This window comes from Trichosurus vulpecula, chromosome 1 (assembly GCF_011100635.1).
Source record: "Trichosurus vulpecula isolate mTriVul1 chromosome 1, mTriVul1.pri, whole genome shotgun sequence".
Taxonomy (NCBI): Eukaryota; Metazoa; Chordata; class Mammalia; order Diprotodontia; family Phalangeridae; genus Trichosurus; species Trichosurus vulpecula.
The window spans coordinates 49,942,050-49,960,356 of record NC_050573.1 but is presented as its reverse complement, the minus strand read 5'-3'; the positions used below and the strand labels follow the sequence as shown (position 1 = coordinate 49,960,356).

The 18,307-nt window shown below is 45.9% G+C and overlaps 1 protein-coding gene across 5 annotated transcripts in view; it reads left to right on the top strand.

Annotated features, from left to right (window-relative positions):
* The window catches only part of ARHGEF18 (Rho/Rac guanine nucleotide exchange factor 18), a 111,164-nt gene that overhangs the window by 42,162 nt on the left and 50,695 nt on the right, over positions 1-18,307 (top strand). The window contains exon 1 of one of the 5 annotated variants that reach the window (XM_036756205.1): positions 11,601-11,656. The exons of 2 other annotated variants lie outside the window; for them this stretch is intronic. In XM_036756205.1, the coding sequence (XP_036612100.1) occupies positions 11,620-11,656 (37 nt within the window). In that variant the 5' untranslated portion in view covers positions 11,601-11,619. Of the gene's footprint in view, positions 1-11,600; positions 11,657-15,208; positions 15,344-18,307 lie in introns of those variants that run through there. 2 more of the 5 variants (XM_036756213.1, XM_036756222.1) reach the window with 2 other exon arrangements.

Genomic DNA, 18,307 nt, shown 5'->3' with positions numbered 1-18,307 from the left:
TCTCAGGGACCAAAATGGGAGGCAGGTGAAGCATTCAACTTTGAACCAGAGATTTGGGGAAGGAGGATAAGGAAGCAGGTACTTCTACTTTTCTATCAATTAACATATAAACATTTATTCCTATGTGCCAGGCACTGTGCTAAATGCTAAGATACAAAAAGAAGCAAAAGTCCTTGCCCTCAAGGAGCCTACAATCTAAATAGGGAGACAACATGCAAACAAATATATACAAAGCAAGCTATAGATGGAAAAAATAGGAAATTATAATTAGGGAATAATGTAAATGACAATAAATAAATAATAATTGGGGAAGGCCCTAGAATTAAGAGGGGTTTGGGGGAAGGCTTCCAGTAAAAGAAGGGATTTTAGCTGGGACTTTAAGGAAATTAGGGAGATCAGTGGATGAAGCAGAAGAGGGTGCATCCCAGGCACGCATATTGAATAAGCACTTAGAACTCCTTAAAGTTTGCAGAATACTTTATAAAAGTTATTTACTTTGATTCTCACAACAACTCTGGGAGGTAGGAAGTATTATTATCCACATTTTATAGGTGAGGAAACTGAGGCAGACAGAAGTTAAGGGACTTGCCCAGGGTCACACAGCTAGAGTGTATCTGAAGTGGGATTTGCACTCAGGTCTTCTTGGCTCCAGGTCTTGTGCTTTATCCACGGAGTGGCCATTCACTACTTCGGTGACCAATCTTAAACAAATTCCATAACCTCCCGGAGGCACAGTCTTTCCTTGGGTAAAACATGAGGGTTGGATTAGCTGGCCTCTGAGGGTCCATCTGAGATCCCTACTAGCTCTGTCATTTTAGGGCTGAAATACTCTGTAGTCAGGGCTGTGACTAGGAATTTGAGGATTTAGGGCAAATTTGGTGGAGGGGTGAGGAGGAGAGTACACAGGTATACTTGGGAAAGTTTTCCCCTACGGGTGGAGCTAAGTGCTGTGGCCTCTTGGGGACATGAAGGGTGTGATGCCACAGGAGCTCCCTGAAGCATGACTCTTGGGTAAGTCCCAGGCTGACCCGAGGCTCCCAGACCAGGGATGATGGGACCTTAGAGGGCCCAGACCTCTCATCCTCAGTCAGGTCAGGGACTTGCCCATGGAAGGAGGCTCATGTCCCTCCCTCCCCGTCCTGTCTGACAGTCTAAACACCCTTCCTGGCTGCCCAGGGCTGAATGTACAGTCCATCAGGTGATGCCCCGAGTGATGCCGAGTTACTTGGATAAGCTGGTTGAGGTTCAAAGGGAAGCCGTTTTCTGGTGCTAATGGAAAACATCCCCAGCTTTGGAGAGCCCAAGGCAGTTTCTGTTCTACCAGAACACTAGGCTCACTTGGGCGATACAAACAATATCTCTTGTCATTTTGATTCAGTGTTTCTGGCTCTGGAGGTTTATGGGAACTGAGGTGAAATTCTTGGAGGGTGGCTCTGTGTGTGTGTGTGTGTGTGTGTGTGTGTGTGTGTGTGTGTGTGTGTGTGTGTGTGTATAGAGGGAGGAGGCTATGAGAGAGGTAGGGAAAAAGGGAAATAGATCTGGTTATGAGATGGAAGGAACGCCCTACAGTTTTTAGCTCAGAAGACCCATCACGGAAGCCTGAGAGACGAAGCTTATACAGCTGGTTATTTAACCTGTTTGGGGGTTTTTCTACCCAGAGAGACAGTGCGGTGTACTGGACAGAGCTTTGGACTTGGGGTTAGGAATACCTGAATTCAGATCCCGTCTGTTACTTGTTAACTAACTATGTAACCCTGATATAGTCACTCAGTGCATCTTCGCCTTGCTCTCCTCCTGGTTCTCTCTTGGCTTCCTCTAGGGTCCACTCCCCTACCGCTGTCTCGGATCAGCCTTCTTCTAGCCCCTCCCATGCTGGGCCCTGCCCTAGGTGCAGTACTTAAATTAAGTCCTTTACATAAACAAGCTGCTCCTATTTACATAAAGGCATTAGATGAATCCCAGGGGCCCAGGTGGTGGTATTATCACGGGCTCTCAGCTCTGCGTGTCATGGAGAGTGAACAACATTATTCCTTAAACAGGCTTGTTGGAGGAGAGAGGAGCCTCCTGTCTTAGATCAAACATATTCACTTTCTGGATGGGCGGTGACTTTACCAGGCTGTATTTAACACAGACAGACAGACAAAAGTTGCCTACCAGTGAGAGAGAACAGGGTGTAGCTGATAGTGTTGCACTGTGAGTCTGGAAGATCTGGGTTCAAATGGGGCCTTAGACACTGTGTGACCCTGGACAAGTCACTTGACCTTTCTCTGCCTCAGTTTCCTTATCTGTAAATTAGGGGTAATAATAGCATTTACCTCCCAGGAGGATGGGAGGAAGAAAGAAAGGAAATAAGCATTTATGTAGCACCTACTATGTGCCAGACACTGCACTAAGAATCTTTCTCATTCTTTCTTTCCTTCTTTCTCTTTCTTCCATCCTTTCCTTTGTAATTGCAAATTTTTATCTGATTTGATTCGCACAACAACCCTTGGAAGCAGGTGCTGTTATTACCCCATTTTCCATTTGAAGAAACTGAGGCAGGCAGAGGTTAAATGACTGGCCTGAGGTCACACAGCTAGTACATACCTTAGGTCACATTTAAATTCAGGTCCTCCTGACTCCAGGCTTCAAGCTCTATCTTTTATGCTAGAGTCCATGAACTTATTTTAATATTTTGAACTTGTTTTAACATTTAATATTTCAACGTAATTGATTTTCTTTGTAATTCTATGGTTTTCTTTGATACATTTAACAACATGGTTCAGAGAAGGGGTCCATCTGTAAGGCAGACAGTCATTGGACTGACTGGCAAAGGGGTCCTGGATTTGATGATGTCTAAAGTCACCTCTGACTCTAAATTGATGCTCCTGTGGCCTCTGAGGCTCCTTCTGACTCTGAGACAGCAGGGATCCAAAGAAATCAGAAGCTGAATGGATACATCTAAAAAGAACGCACACATACAAAATAACTTGAGATTGGTCTAGAACTTTCTGAAATTCAAAGTTTGTGTCATCTTTCTGAAAGAGAAGGAAGCTGCCTGGAAAAATCAAAAGGAAGGCTTTGGCAGCTTGCCTGGCACGGCAGTGATAAACAAGACAGGAATTCCAGCTAGAATGAGAGGGAAGGCCTCCAGGAAAGGAGAGGAGAAAACCTACAGAAGGTCCTGGACAGATTCCCCAGGAAAGCCACGAGAATTCAGGCTGGACAGTCAGTCCTGAAAAGGGAGCTGTCCTCAAGGCAGGCCCATTTCCCATTCTAGCTCTGTGAAGGCGGCCAGCTCCATGCTTGGCCAGCTCCTTCTCTGCTTTCCTTTTCAATCATCCTCTTCTTTTCCTTCTGGGCTTCCTCAGAACTTGGCTCGGCTCTGCCTCTAGGTGGACTTTCTTGGCAGGCAGGTGACTGGTTTTGTCCTACTTATGAACCATTTTTTTTTCTTGAGCAGCTGGTCCAAGAGAATCAATCAGTGGTTCAGCTTTAAGACGTAGGATGTCCCCTTCTCTGGGAAAGCCCTTCTCATGCCCAATGGCTGGAGAAGTATCATAGGACCACAGCTCTAGACTTGGAAGGGACCTCAGAGCCCATCTAGACCAGATGAGAAAACTGAGGCCCAGGAAGGTCACAGGACCAGAAACCTAGAGCTGGAGGGGACCTCAGAGGTCATCTGGACCTGGATCAGTTCCCTGCAATTGTCTTGGATTTGTCAGTGCTGTCAATAGGCCTGAGACAACATTCTCTCTTCACACACACACACACACACACACACACACACACACACATCTATGTTGTATTTTATTTAACAAAGAATTGCCTGGAGCAGCTGCAAGCCTGTTTCAACTTCTTGTGTCAATAGGTGGCAGGCACAGCTCTATGTGAAACTATACCAGCCTGGTTGGTTTTATTATTGTTGCCCAGGATTGGCAAGGGGTGAAGGGAGAAAGCATAAGGAGATAGGGGACAGAGGGGAAGGAGAGGAGAAATGGGAGAAAGGAGGGAAAGGGGAAAGAGAAGAGAGGGAGAATTGGGGAGATGGGAGAAAGAAGAGAGAAGGGAGAGAAGAGAGGGAGAAGGGAAAGAAGGGAAGGGAAATGGGAGAGAGGGGAGAGGAGAGAAGAGAGGGAGAGGAGAAAGAAGGGAGGGGAAAAGGGAGAGAGGAGGGAAAGGGGAAAGAGAAGAGAGGAGAGGGAGAAATGGGGAGAGGGGGGAAAGAAGAGAGAAGGAAGAGAAGAGAGGGAGAAGGGAAAGAAGGGAAGGGAAATGGGAGAGAGGGGAGAATAGAGGGAGAGGAGAAAGAAGGGAGGAGAAAAAGGAGATAGGGGAGAGAAAGACAGGAAGCGGAGAAAGGAGGGAGAGAGAGGAAAGAGAAAATAGGAGAGACAAGTGGAGAGATGTTCCCACTCTCGTATATAACTGTGGTCCAGGACCTAGTCAGAACTGTCAGTTTTTGTAAGCTACAAGGAAAAAGCCTTCATTCAATTCAATAAATATGAGAACTTGGGCAAAGTCACTTAACCTCCTTATGGGTTCAAACAATAGCGTAGTGACAAGATAGCTTCTGAGGTCCCTTCTAGTGCTAAATCTAGGCAACTAGGTGGCACAGTGGAGAGAATACTCAACTTGTTGGAGTCAGGAGGTCCTGTGTTTGGTTCCTGCCTCAGATACTTACTAGCTGTGTGACCCCCGGCAAGTCATTTAAACTCTGGCTCAGTTTCTCCATCTGTAAAATGGGGATAATAGTAGCACTTCCCTCCCAAGGTTGTTGTGAGAATCAAATAAAATAATACATGCAAAGGGCATTTTGCAAACCTTAAAGTGCTATATAAATGCTAACTATTATGACCCTAAGAATATTTCTTAAACATCTGCTATGTGTAAGTGCTATGCTATCTTGGGGACACAAAAACAATGGTGAAGGAATCCTTGTCCCTGAGGAGCTTCCATCCTACTGGGCCAAACAACATGTACACATATAATCAACCAATCAACAGGCATTGATTAGGTATAATTCAATACCTACTATGTGTCAGGCACTGTGCCAGGCTGAGGATACTAAGATAAAATTGAAAGACTTCCTGCCCTCAAAAACTTAACATTTTGCTGGGGTAAACAACATCAGTAAAGAGGAAGTATATTTCAGTCAACAAGCATGTATTAAGCGCCTACTGTGTGCTAAACACCAGGAATACCAATACAAAAATGAAATTCTGCCTACCCTTATGGAGCTTACATTCTGTATGGGCAAAGTATTTTCAAGAGGGTGAAAGGTCCTAACAACTCTAGGAATCAGGAAAGGCCTTGCAAAGCAGATATGGCTTGAGCAGTGCTTTCAGGAAGCTAGGCAGAGAGGAAAAAGATGGGGAGAATCAGGGTGGGGGCATTCAGACATGTGTACAAAGACACATGGGGTGGAGATGCATAGAGATGCATGGAGTTGCACCGTACCTAGGGGACAGCCAGCAGGCCAGTTTGACTGGAATTGAGAGGGTAGGGAGGGGAATAGTATGAAATAAGACTGGAAAAGCCAGATTATACGCAGTCTTATGTGTCTGATAGCTCCAGGGCACAGGGCAGGGGAATGTCCCTTGCAGAGTTAGCCTTCCTGCTCAGTTGGCCTTTAGGAGAAAAGGCAGCCAGATATTGGCTTAGAATAGGGTTGGGTTTTGTTGGCTTGTTTGTTTGTTTAACTTCTTTGGGTAGTGGATGCTTTTGGCAGTCTTGTGAATATGAAATACATAGGATTACAAGGAAAACCAACTATATTGAAATATATTTACAAAAATAAGTTTGTGGGCCCCATTTAAAAATTCTTGTCTTGGAGAATTCTATTACCTCTTACTAGATATAAGTCAGAGGGTTGCTGCCATTTTTCATAAAAAAAAAATAAAGCAAGTTAATGGCTGTGATACTCTGGTCCACAAGCTTGAACCCTAATTTTGTGACTAAGGAAGTTGTTTCCTCTTTGGGGGGGGGGCCTCGGTTTCCCCAGAATCACAGATTTTGAGATGGAAAGGATCTCAATGGCCATAGCCCATCTGTGAAAGACCTCCTTACTGTAAAACATACCCAATAAGTGGTCTTTCGGCCTCTGCTTCTTTTTAACATGGAAAATACTTGAGGACTCATTATATCCCCTGAGTCTTCTCCAGGCTAAAAATTCCCAATTCCTTCAGAAGAGCCTCATATCACACGGACTCAAGGCCATTCCCCATTCTTGTTGCCCTCCTGTGACCCCTCTTTAGCTTATCTACCTCCTTCTCAAATTGTATGCACAGAAATGAACACGAAACTCTTGCTGAGGTCTGATGAGAGCCTGGAAACTATGCCTCCCGATGCAGCCCAAGACTGAATGGTTTGTTTGCTCATGTTGAGCTTGCAGCCCACTGAGACCCCTTGATCTTTTTCAGAACAACCATGATCTAACCATATCTCTCCAATCTTATATTGTGAAGCTGATTTTTGTAACCAGTTGTCTCTATTGAACATCATTTTATTAGGTTCAACTCAGTGTTCTAGCCCATCAGTATCCTCTTGGATTCTGACTATCTTCCACTATATTAGCTCTCCCTTCCCAACTCTGAGTCATCTGCAAATTTGACTAGCATAACATCTATGTCTCTATCTAAGTCAGTGATAAAAAAAATATTAAAAAGAACCAATCCCTGGGGCACTCCACTGGAGACCCTTTGTCCTGTTGACATTGGACCACTAACAACCACTCTGAGTTTGGCCGTTTGGTCAACTCTGGCTCCATCTAATTATCATCTAGTCTGTATCTCTATCTCTCCATTTTCTCCACAAGAATAGTATGAGATATCTAATCAAAAACTTTGCTGCAAATCTAGGTAAGCTATTACAAGGATCTAAAAGCTTTCCTTTCATCTACTATCTTAAAAATTACATCATAAAAAAGGAAACGAGGTTAATCTTAGCTGACCTTTACTTGCATCTACCATGGTGGCTCTTTGTAATCACTGCTTCCCTTTCTAGACCTTTTGCAATCATATCTTTAATGATCAATTCTAGAATTTTCTTAGAAACTGAAGTCAAATTTAAAGATTTTGTTCTTTCCCTTTTTTTTTTTTTTTGCATATTGGTACATTTGCCCTTCTCCAGTTTTGTGGTTTCTCTCCCATTTTCCATGATCTTTCAGATGTCACCGACAGTGGCCCAGCAATCACATCTGCCCATTTCAGAGCCCAAGGTTGGAGTTCATCTGGGCTAGGTTCATCAAGGGCATTTCAATGTTCTCTTATTACTGCCCTACTCACCTGGGACATCAACTCCCTGTTAGTCATTTTCCAGTACAAAGGTCATTTATGCTCCTTGGGAAGAAAACAGAAATGCAGTAAGAGCTGAATAGCTCTGCATTCTCTCTGGTGAGAGTTATCATCCTCGTGTTCCTTCTTTGATCTTCTGTCCCTTCATTTTCTCTCCTTTCGTCTTCTATAAAGTGAGGAGTTTGAACTGGATGCTTCAATTCCACTTAAAGAAAGTTTTAAGGACTGCTCTTTGCATAGCCCTGCACTTAGGGCCAGAGGTAATAATTACCACTGACATTTATGGCGAAATTGGTGAAAAGTACCTTACACTTACTATTTCATCTGAGTCCCATTCTACAGGAAATTGAGCACCCTACAAGTTAAGCCATTTACCCATGGTCACAAAGGCAGCATTTGAATCCAGTTCTTCCTGATCCCAGGTCCATCACTCTCTTTACTACACTAGGTCAGTATGAAACAAACACACGACTCACAAGACCCCCACGACTGGACTGAGTATAAGATGGGGGAGGCATAGTTGGATGGTGGTCTTTCTGAAACACATCTGAAGATGTCAGTAGACCCATGTGCTGAATAGGAGTGCCACAGTAGGAGATGACCCCTCTGAAATCTGACGTCGTCCTGGGCTGTGATAAGAGAGGAATGACTTCCAGGTTCAAGGAGGTGATCAGCCTGGCGTTTTGCGCCCGAGTCAGAGCACATCTGAAATACTGTGTTTAGTTCCAAGTGTTGGAGGGAGGCAAGCAGGACAGTAAAGGGTCCTGAGTCCCTGTTCTGTAAATACCAATTGAGGAAGTGGAAAGGTTCAGTCTGGAGAGGAGAGTACTCAGGGGAGATGATGACATCTGTGAATTATCTGAAGGGCTTTCATATAGAGGAGGTGTTCAATTTGTCCTGTTTGGCCCCAGAGGGGAGTTTCAAAAAGACTGATTTAGGATTGATGTCAGGGGGAAAACCTTAACCAGTATTGTTGTTGTGTAGTCGTTTTAATCATTCCTGACTCTTTGTGACTCCGTTTGGGGTTTTCTTGGCAAAGATACTAGAGTGGTTTGCCATTTCCTTCTCCAGCTCATTTTACAGATGAGGAAAATGAGGCAAACTGGATGAAGTGACCTGACTGGGGTCGTACAACTAATAAGTGCCTGAGGCTAGATTTGAACTCAGGTCTTCCTGACTCTAGGCCTGCTCTATCCACTATACCACCTACCTGCACTGTTTGTAAAGGAATGGAGTTGCCTGGGGACATAGTGGCCTTCCTTCCTGTGTCATTAGCAATGAACTTCCCTTCTTCCTAAATCTTTTCCTCTCCCATTCCTTCTGTCTTCTGTTACTAAAACTTGGCTCCCCTCTGATGACACATCCTCCCTGGCCACCTTTTCCAATACTGGCTGCACCTTTGCTCATTTCCCTGGACTCACTGGCAAGGCAGGGGAGTTGGAATATTCTTTGCTCCCCACTGCCACTTTAGGGAACTTAGGCATACACACTGATTCTCCTTCAAACACCCTAACCATTCAATTCCTCAGCCTACTCATTTCCCATGACCATCTCCGCCATTAGATTGTGAGCTCCTTGAGGGAAGAGAATGTTGTTTGCCTTTTTGTATCTCCAGCACTTATCACAGTGCCTGACACACAATAGGCACTTGCTTAACAAATGTCTATTGATTGATTGATTGATTGACCTCAGCTACACATAAAGAGGGGCGACTAGGTAGTGGAGTGGATAGAACACTGGGTTTGGAATCAGGAAGAATCATCTTCATGAGTTCGAATTTGACATTTGCTAGCTGTGTGACCCTGGGCAAGTTGCTTCACCCTGTTTGCCTCAGTTTCCTCATCTGTAAAAAATGAGCTGGAGAAGGAAATGACACATCACCCTGGTGTCTTTGCCAAGAAAACCCCCAAAATGGGGTCACAAAGAACCAGACACAAACAAAATGATTGAACAACACATACACAAAGATTGTCATATTCTTGATCTTGCCATCACCCACAAATGCACCACCTTCACATTCAAGAATTCTGAAATCCCCTTATCTGACCATAATCTATTGACTTTCTACCTCTTCCTCTGCTTTCCCTTACCAAAGCCTATTCTTCATTCACACCATGACCTTCAATCCCTCAACTTTTCAGTTCTCTCCCAAACCATCTCTCTTGTGCTAGCCCATTCTCTTCTCTTTTTCCCATCCTGACCCTTTGGTGATCCAATTCAACTCTATACTGTCTTCTCCTAAGTCCTTAGCCCACTTATCATATTTCTGGTTGAGCCCTGCCAAGCCTCAGCCTTGAGAATCAAGTGAGGGATTTTTGAGGGTAGAGGGAAACATGGGCATATTTGTAGGAGTAGAGAAGCAGATTGAAAATAAGTGATAGAATGGGCATGACAGAGGGGGCAATCTATTGGAGGGATGGGATTCAGCATTGGGAAGGCCTGGATTCAAATCTTGCCTTAGTTACTAGCTATCATCCTATATCTCTTCTGCCCTTTGCAGCTAAACCCCTTGTGAAGGCCGTCTACAATAGGTGCTTCCACTTTCCCTCTTCTTACGCTCTTCTTAACACTTTATAACTTGGCTTCCAGCCTTATCATTCCACTGAAACTGCTCCCTCCAAAGTTACCAATGATTTCTTTATTGCCAATTCTAATGACTTTTTCTCAATCTTTATTCTTCTTGACCTCCCTCCACAGCTTTTGATACTGTGGATCACTCTCTCTTCCTTGATACTTTGTTCTCCCTAGGTTTTTTGGGATACCACTTTCTCTCCTGGTTCTCCTCCTACCCATCAGATCACTCCTTCTCAGTCCTCTTTGCTGGATCCTCATAGAGATCTAACCACAGGTGTCTCACAGTGCTCTCTCCTGGGTCCTTTTCTCTTCTCGCTCTACACTGGTGATCTTTTGGTGATCCCTTGGTGATCTCATCAGCTCCCATGTATTCAATTATAATCTCTATGCTGATCATTCTAAAATCTATTTATTGAGTCCTAACCTCTCTGCTGATCTCCAGATTTGCATCTCCAATTGTCTTTCAGGCATCTTGAATTGGATGTCCAGTAGACATATGGAACATGTCCAAAATGGAACCCATTATCTTTCCCCCTAAACCTGCCCCACCATCCTTCCAGTCCCCCAGGTTCACAACCTAGGAGTCATCCTGGATTTTTCACTATCCCTCTCTTCCCCTCCCCCGGCCATCTATTGCCAAGACCTGTCAATCTCACCTTTGCAACATCTCTTGGGTATGTCCCCTTCTCTCCTCTGACACCGCCATCCCTCTAGTTCAGACCCTCATCACCTTACACCTGGACTCTTGCAATAGCCTGCTGGTGGGTCTGCCTGCCTGAAGCCTCTCCCTACTCCAGTCATCAGACACCAAAGTGATTTTCCTAAAATGCAGGTCTGACCATGTCACCCTACTACTCAAAAAACTCCAACGACTCCCTGTTACCTCCAAGATCAAATAAAAAATCCTCTGCTTGGCATTCAAAACCCTACATAACCTGGCCCCTCCTCCCTTTTCAGTCTTCTTGTACTTTACTCCCTGCCAGTGCACTGGCTTACTGGTGGTTCCATGAACAAGACTGATCTCTCAGCTCTGGGCATTTCCACTGGCTGTCCCCCATGTCTGGAATGCTCTCCCTCTTCTCTAATTACTGACTTCCCTGTCTTCCTTTAAATCCCACCTAAAATCTCACCTTTCACAGGAAGCCTTTCCCAACTCCTCTTAATTCTAGTGCCTTCTCTCTGTTAATTATTTCCTATCTATCCTGTCTAGAGCTTGTTTGTACATATTTGTTTGCTTGTGGTCTCCCCCATCGGACTGTAAGCTCCTTGAGAGAGGGGACTGTCTTTTTCCTCTTTTGGTATCCCCAGTGCTTGGCACATAGTAGGTGCTTAATATTTATTGACTGACTGACTGCCCAGTCTGTTGTGCCACCATTAGTTCATCAGACATAGATCTTCATCTCAAATTCTTTACCTTGCATTTACTCACTTGTCTACACATATCTTCCTCAGTTTCCACATGGGATCACAGATAAAGAGTTGGTAGGAATTTTAGAGGTCATCTAGTTTTTACATTCTGTAGGTGAAGAAACTGAGCCCAGAGGACCAAAGGAACTTGTTAACTGTTATGCAGCTAGTGAGGGTTGAGGTTTGAACCCAGGTGCTCCAACTCCAAAGCTAGAACTCTTTCTACCACAAAACACTTCCTCATTTTCTTCTCTGTTGAAATGGGGACACTGATCTCTAAGGTGCCCCCCAGCTCTGATACTCTGTGATCCAATTCTAATCAATCCAACAAATATGCTCTGTGCTAAGCTTTCAGCTTACCAAGATGGAAAACTGGGAGGATACCACATACATATGCACAGGTGAGTAAATACCAGATAAACGCCAGATAATTTGACACGGGGATCTATGGCTTGTGATCTTCTCTTGGCGGCAGACATTTCGACATTTCTCTCCCGTAGAACCCTGCCTGGGGGCTGGGGGCTGGGAGCTGGCATTGTGCCTGGTACTACGTTAATGGCTGGTGGCAGCAGCTCCTCCCTCTGACCTTCTAGCAAAGACATTTCAGCCCAGTTTATTGTCATCTGCCACAGACCGAAAATTCATCAGATGGCAAGTTAAACTTAATATATAATTAGTCACACATAATGCCCCAAAGGATAATTCCCACAGATGTGCAGCCACCCTTACTGACATTCTTGTCTGGCACCTCATACATATCATTAACGAAGAGCCCAAGGCCCTGCTCCACCGCTGGGGGCATGGTGAGGCATTAATGAGTTAATGAATGAAAAAGCATCTATTAAGGCTTAATTATGTGCTGAGGACTAAAGAGAGCACCAATAGAAAAGTGAGTCAGTCCCTGCTCTCAAGTTCACATTCTAAGAAGACCATACATATAGGAGGCTTTGGCTACAGGGCAGATGAATTGTGTAGATAGATGTTTCTGTACCATGAGGGAGCCATGATTCAATCTCATCTCTGTGGCTATTCCTTCCAGCTCTGCTGACCACAACCCCTTCATGCCTCCTTGTCCTAGGAGATTCTGGTTCTTTCTTTTATGTAAACCTGGCACAGAGGAGCCCACCCAGGCACTTGAAGCTCTCCTTGTTCTTTCATAATTTCAGGGACACCAGGGAAACACTTGGGGATGTCCACCTACGATCCCTCACTCTTGGCAAATGACCAGCCCACCTTGTTTTGCGTACTGAGCCTGGAGTTAAGAAGACCCACTTTTCTGAGTTCAAATCCCACCTCAGACACTTACTAGCTGGGTGACCATGGGCAAGTCACTTAACTTTGTCTCAGTTTCCTCATCTGTAAAATGAGCTGGAGAAGGAAATGGCAAACCGTTCCAGTGTCTTTGCCAAGAAAACCCCAAATGGGATCAGGAAGAGTCATACATGACTGAAAACGACCAAACAGTGAAAAAAGCTGAATCAAAAGCAATCCATTCCAAAGAGACTACAACTTTGATTCTAGGTCACGTAACAGCCAGAGCACTTGAGGTAAAGGAGAGCTGGTTTCAAATCCTGCCTGACTCACTACTACTGCTACTACTACTACTACCACCACCACCACCACTACCACTACCATTGCCACTACTACTACCACCACTGCCACTGCCATCCTCCATCACCACCACCAGTACTACTACTTCAAAGTTTGCAAAGGGCTTTACACATATTACTTCATTTTATCCTCACAATAACCCTGGGAGGAGGAAACTGAGGTTAAGTGACATGCCCAAATGACACAGCTAGCAAATGTCTGAGGTGGGATTTGGACTCTGTTCTCCCTTACCCCAAGTGATCTATCCACTGTACCAGCCTACAAAGTTGTAGGTGACCCAAGGGACAATGTAAAGATTTATGCCAGTAGGATACAGAATATATATGACTTGTACATGGAATGTGATATAAAAGAGGTCAGCAGGGGCATTTATGACCAGAAAACTAGTTGCATTGGTCACTTGCCAAGAGTAAAGGATGACAGATGGACAGCCCAAGCGATTCCCTAATAAATTAACCAATAAACATCTACTAAATGCCTACTATGAACCAGGCACTGTGCTAAGCTCTGGGATACAAAAAGAGGCAAAAGACAGCTCCTGCCTTCAAGTAGATCACAGTCTAATGGGTATCTCTGGTGTCCATGAAATTGTGAAGGAACAAGAGGCAAAGCTTTCAGTGGATTTTTTTTCAGGTAGGTTTCTCAATGACAGGTTTTGAATGTTGGCTTCAGCAAGGAGACAGTGTTAGCTCCCTGAATTAGTTTCTGGGGTCTTCATTCAGAAGACTTAAACATCTCCAAAATACAGAGATTGTTGGAATCTGGTTCTTTAATTCATTTCCCATTTTTCAGCCAACAGTTTAAGTACATTGGCTTGGAACTGTTCTGTTTACTTGGAGTGTGATTTTCTCATTTTGATCTTCTAGTTTGTTTTTTTGACCTTTGCTCCAATTAGTCAGTAGTTTGACTGAAAAAAGAGAACTAAGGCTGAAATTACTCAGGTGTTAGTAACCAATTATTTCCTTGTTTATTAAGGTATAATTTCTTTTCTTTCCCAATCTGACTCACTTCCTGAAGGAAGGATTCCATTAATATCCAATAGAGTATAAAATCCGTTTTGACTTTTTAAAATTCTTCTTCACTTGACCCATTCCTACGTTTCCAATCTTTTCCCATCTTGCTTTGCTTGTTCCTTGAAATAGAAAATCTTCATTGAGCATTTTCTCTCCATCTCCATGCAAGAAGCCATTCTAGATCCCCCTTAATGCTAATGCTTTCCCTTAATCGATCATCTCAATTTTTCCTGTATCTATATTTGTTGTACATAGTTGTTGGCATAATCTCCCCTCCCTTACCCCATGAGATTAATTGAGAACATTTTATTTAGATTGTCAGCTCATTTGAAACAGTTTTTTTTTTGGCCTCTATTTGTATCCTTAGAATTCAGTACAGTTCCAGGTACATGCTAAGCACTTAATAAATGCCTGTTGATTGACTAATAACAGTAGAGCTTAAAGTAAAATTTTTCTACAAAAAAATAGAGCTCTAAGGGTTTGCAAAATACTTTACTTATAGCATCTCATTTGAGCTTCACACCTCCGGGCTCAAATCTTTCCACCCCCTCTCTTCTAGGGCCATTTTCTGGGTAGCCTTCCTGCATCAGAATGGATGCGCCTTGAAGGCAAGGACTGTCTCCCTGAATTGTATCTGCTCAGCTCCTCCTTGGGCCAAGTTATCCTCCAAAGTTATGGTTTCCTGGTGTTGGAGTCTTCTTGGTGACCCCATGGACTTTAGCACTCCCAACACCTCTCCTGGGGTTTTCTTGGCAAAGATGCTAGAGTGATCTTCTATGTCCTTCTCCAGTGGATGTGAGCAAACAGATGTCAAGTGACCTGCCTAAGGTCATACAGCCATGTAGATGACGCCGGTCCATAGTTAGCCCTTAATAGATGCTTTATTTGTCTTTACTGATTGAGGAAATTGAGGCCCAGAGGGATTAAGTGACTCGGCCAGGATCACGCAGCCAGCAAACTCTTGGGGTAGGACTGGAACTCAGGTCCAGAGCTCTGGTGATTTACAAAGGAGTCGAGGTACATAATCTTCTTCGAGGCAGGCGCTGCCCATTTTATGGGTGAAAAGATTCAGTAGGGCGCGCATGCTCCCGCCTCTGGCTGAGCCTCAGTTCTCTCGGCGGTGCGGAGGTGAGGCGCGCGCGGGGGCGTCTGGGAGACCTGGTTGGGGTCCCTTCCTCCCCGCTCTTCTAACCTCCCGCATAGCCCCTCCCCTCGGAGAAGCCGCCTTGGAGCCCTCTGACCCTGGGCCACACAGTGGCGCGAGCCTCCCTCCCCTGCCCCGGGGCGCTGGGACTTTCAGTATCACGTGGGTCTGGGCCCCGCCCCACCGCGGGCCGGGCGCCTGCGCAGAGCGCGCGGTCCGGCATCCCCTTCCGGCTCCGAGCCCGTCGCCCCTCGGTATCCCGGGTTCGGCGGCAGCTGAGGCGGTAGGGGTGCTCGTGGACGCGCCGGCAGCGAGGCCTGGTGAGTCCTTCTGGGGGGTGGCGGCGGCTGCGGCCGGGAGCCTCATGGGACGAGGGGGCCCCGGGGGAGGTTGCTGCCGAGGGCTCGGGGGATGTCGGGGGCTGGGGGTGCTGGGGGGCTGGGGCGCAGGCTTAGGAAGGTGGGGGCCTAGGGGTGCAGAGGGCTCGGGGGTGGGGACGCTTCGGCCCAGAGCCTGGGGCTGCAGAGGGGCTGGAGGGCAGGGGGCTGCAAAGTACAGAGGGCCGGGGCGGGGGGCGGGGACCAGGGGTACAGAGGGACTGAGGCCTAGATTTAGGAGGGTAGGGGGCTGGAGTGTTCAGAGGGCTAGGCCATGGGATTTCAGGGAGCCCAGATGCAGGGGCTTTGGGGGTACAGAGAGGCTTGGACTCTGGGAGCGCGGGGGCTTTGGGGGTACAGAGAGGCTCGGACCCTGGGGGTGCGGGGGCTTTGGGGGTACAGAGAGGCTCGGACCATGGGGGTGCGGGGGCTTTGGGGGTACAGAGAGACTCGGACCATGGGGGTGCAGGCAGGCTCAGACCCTAGGGGTGCAGGGGCTTTGGGGGTACAGAGAAGCTGGGATGCCGGAGGTGCACAGTGGCTGAGGGCCCAGCCCATGCGGACAGGGAGTTGGGGGGCTACGGAGGGCCTAGTGCCCTGGACAGTGCAGAGGGGCTGGGCCCCAGGCTTAGGAAAGCGGGGGGCTGGGAGTCGGAGCTGAGGCCACTGACAAGGTTGGGGCTTTGGGCAAGATTCTAGACTCAGGTGAGGGCTGAGGAACATTCTTGGGGGTTAGCGATCTGGAGGTGAGACCACAGGGATTCAGAGATGGAGAGTGGGAAGGCTGGTTGGAGGGATCGGGGATGTTGAGGGGGCTGCAGTAAGGGAGAGGCTTTGAAGAGTCAGTCAGTAAACACTTATTAAGCTGGGGGTGCAAAGGAAGGCAGAAGACTGAGTCTAATGAGGAAATGACAACCAAGCAAATATATACAGGCATCATGTACACCGGATAAGGAGATAATTGGCGCATTTAGGGTTAGGGCAGGCAGGTGAGATTGTAGTCAGGACTTGAAAGAAGCCAGGAGGCAGAGATGAGGAGGAGGAATATTCCAGGTATGTAGAGTCTGGAGATGTAGTAGTTGTATTCGTGAAGGGGCTTGGAGGTAGGACTGGGCTAGAAGGTTTGAGAGAGACTGGGACTAAGAGCAAAAGTGGGGGGGGGGGTCAGGGATGTAGATAGGAAGAGATAAGGAAGAGGTCCTGCCCCTGGGATGTTCAGGGGGCTTTAAGCACGGAAAAGAAAGGGGGAAATATCTGCCTGGGGATGGGGTGAGAATTCTGGCTGGGGAGGCTGGGGCTTGGGCCCCTGAGAAGGATCAGTGATTGGAAGGCTGAAGGCGCTGGGTTGGAAGTTTTGAGGAGTTTAGGATTCCTCAGGTTGTAGAATAAGGAAGGGGGTGGGTGGGGCCTCAGCTGAGAAAGGAAGGGTGAAAAGATTGGGGAGGAGTTCCGTGGGAGAATGTGGATCCGTCATTCTAGAAGTATTTATTAAGCACCTACTGAGCGTGTGACACTGATAAAAAGGAAACTATCCTTACCCTCGGAGAGCTTAGATTGTATCTGGAAAAACAGCTTGTATACCCACAAGTAAAGGCAAATTATCTGGGTGGGGAGAGATCTGGCCCCTCCTCGGAGGCTGCCCGGGAGCACTGCTGGGAAGGGATCTGGGGGTGCTGAGAGGTGGAGGTGAGAGAGGGCAGGGCCTTCCTACCCCAGGGGTCCCTGGGCCCAGAACCTGGCTGACCTGCCCCAGGTTTCACAGAGTGGGCATGACCAGAAGCTTGACTCAGTAGAGTACAGTTTCCACTGTACTGATGAGCTTTTGGTGAATGAAAAAATGCCTCAAGATCAGAACCTCTCATTTAGATGTTTTGTTTAAAAAGTAGGGAGGAATAGTTAATATTGTCTGTAAAATATTGGAATTGATTAGAAGATTTGCACCTAGAAAAGCCAGTGGCTGAAAGAATATGAGGGAGAAAGGTAAGGGTAAATGGGCAGTAGGATGGTTTATTCCCCCCTCCTTTAAATGTTGGTGGGGAGGTTTAACAGTCTTAATGTTGATAGTCTCTGTCCTTCTGCTTGAAGGTACAGTATTTCAGAAGGTATTGCATGTGTATTACTGCTCCTGCTCCCATTACTTTGGCCACAGCAGTGGGAGCTGCCCACTCTGTCCTTTTCTTTCCTCCTCCACATACTGAGCTGGCTCTTCACAGGCCGTTTGTCCTGTGTCAGCACCACCTGTTTGGGACCCCAATACGTTTTGATGTACTTTGTGGAGACAGCTCCCCTAATGCTGAGTGTGGGGCAATGCTGGTTGGCCCTGGTTTTGAGGAAACCAGGCATGGTTTAGGATCAATCTGCAGCTTTGACAAGTTAGCTTGTATTAGGAAGAACTAGCTGTAATTAAAATAAACAAAAACCCAACTCAATCAGGAGAAACTTGGAAAATTTCAAAGCAAATTCCTATGCCAGGGAGGAGGTTGAAGCAAATGACCTTTAAAGTACCCTCTAGTTATTAAGAATCTTGGATTCTAAGGACTTGATTTTTTTTTTAAAGTTCAAGATGTGTGTGTAATCATAATACATAATATAATGTATAATATAATGAGATATATATATATATATAAATATAATTGAAAGTTGCACTGGTATTTCCAAGAATATATTTGGTTCCAAGATGACAAAATCCAGTGCTTTGTTCCCAGATCTGTCTGTTCTTAACAGAAAAAATGCCGGCTCCTAAGGCATACAGTGGAGGTCTAAGAAATAATGACAGACTTAGATAAGATCCTTCCACATACTGTAGAGTGAACAAAGAGAGAATGTTCAGTCTTGACTAAAGGATTTCTGAATATGTATTAGTTAGTATAATGGGACTTTGACAGAATCTTTGAATTTCTCAACTAG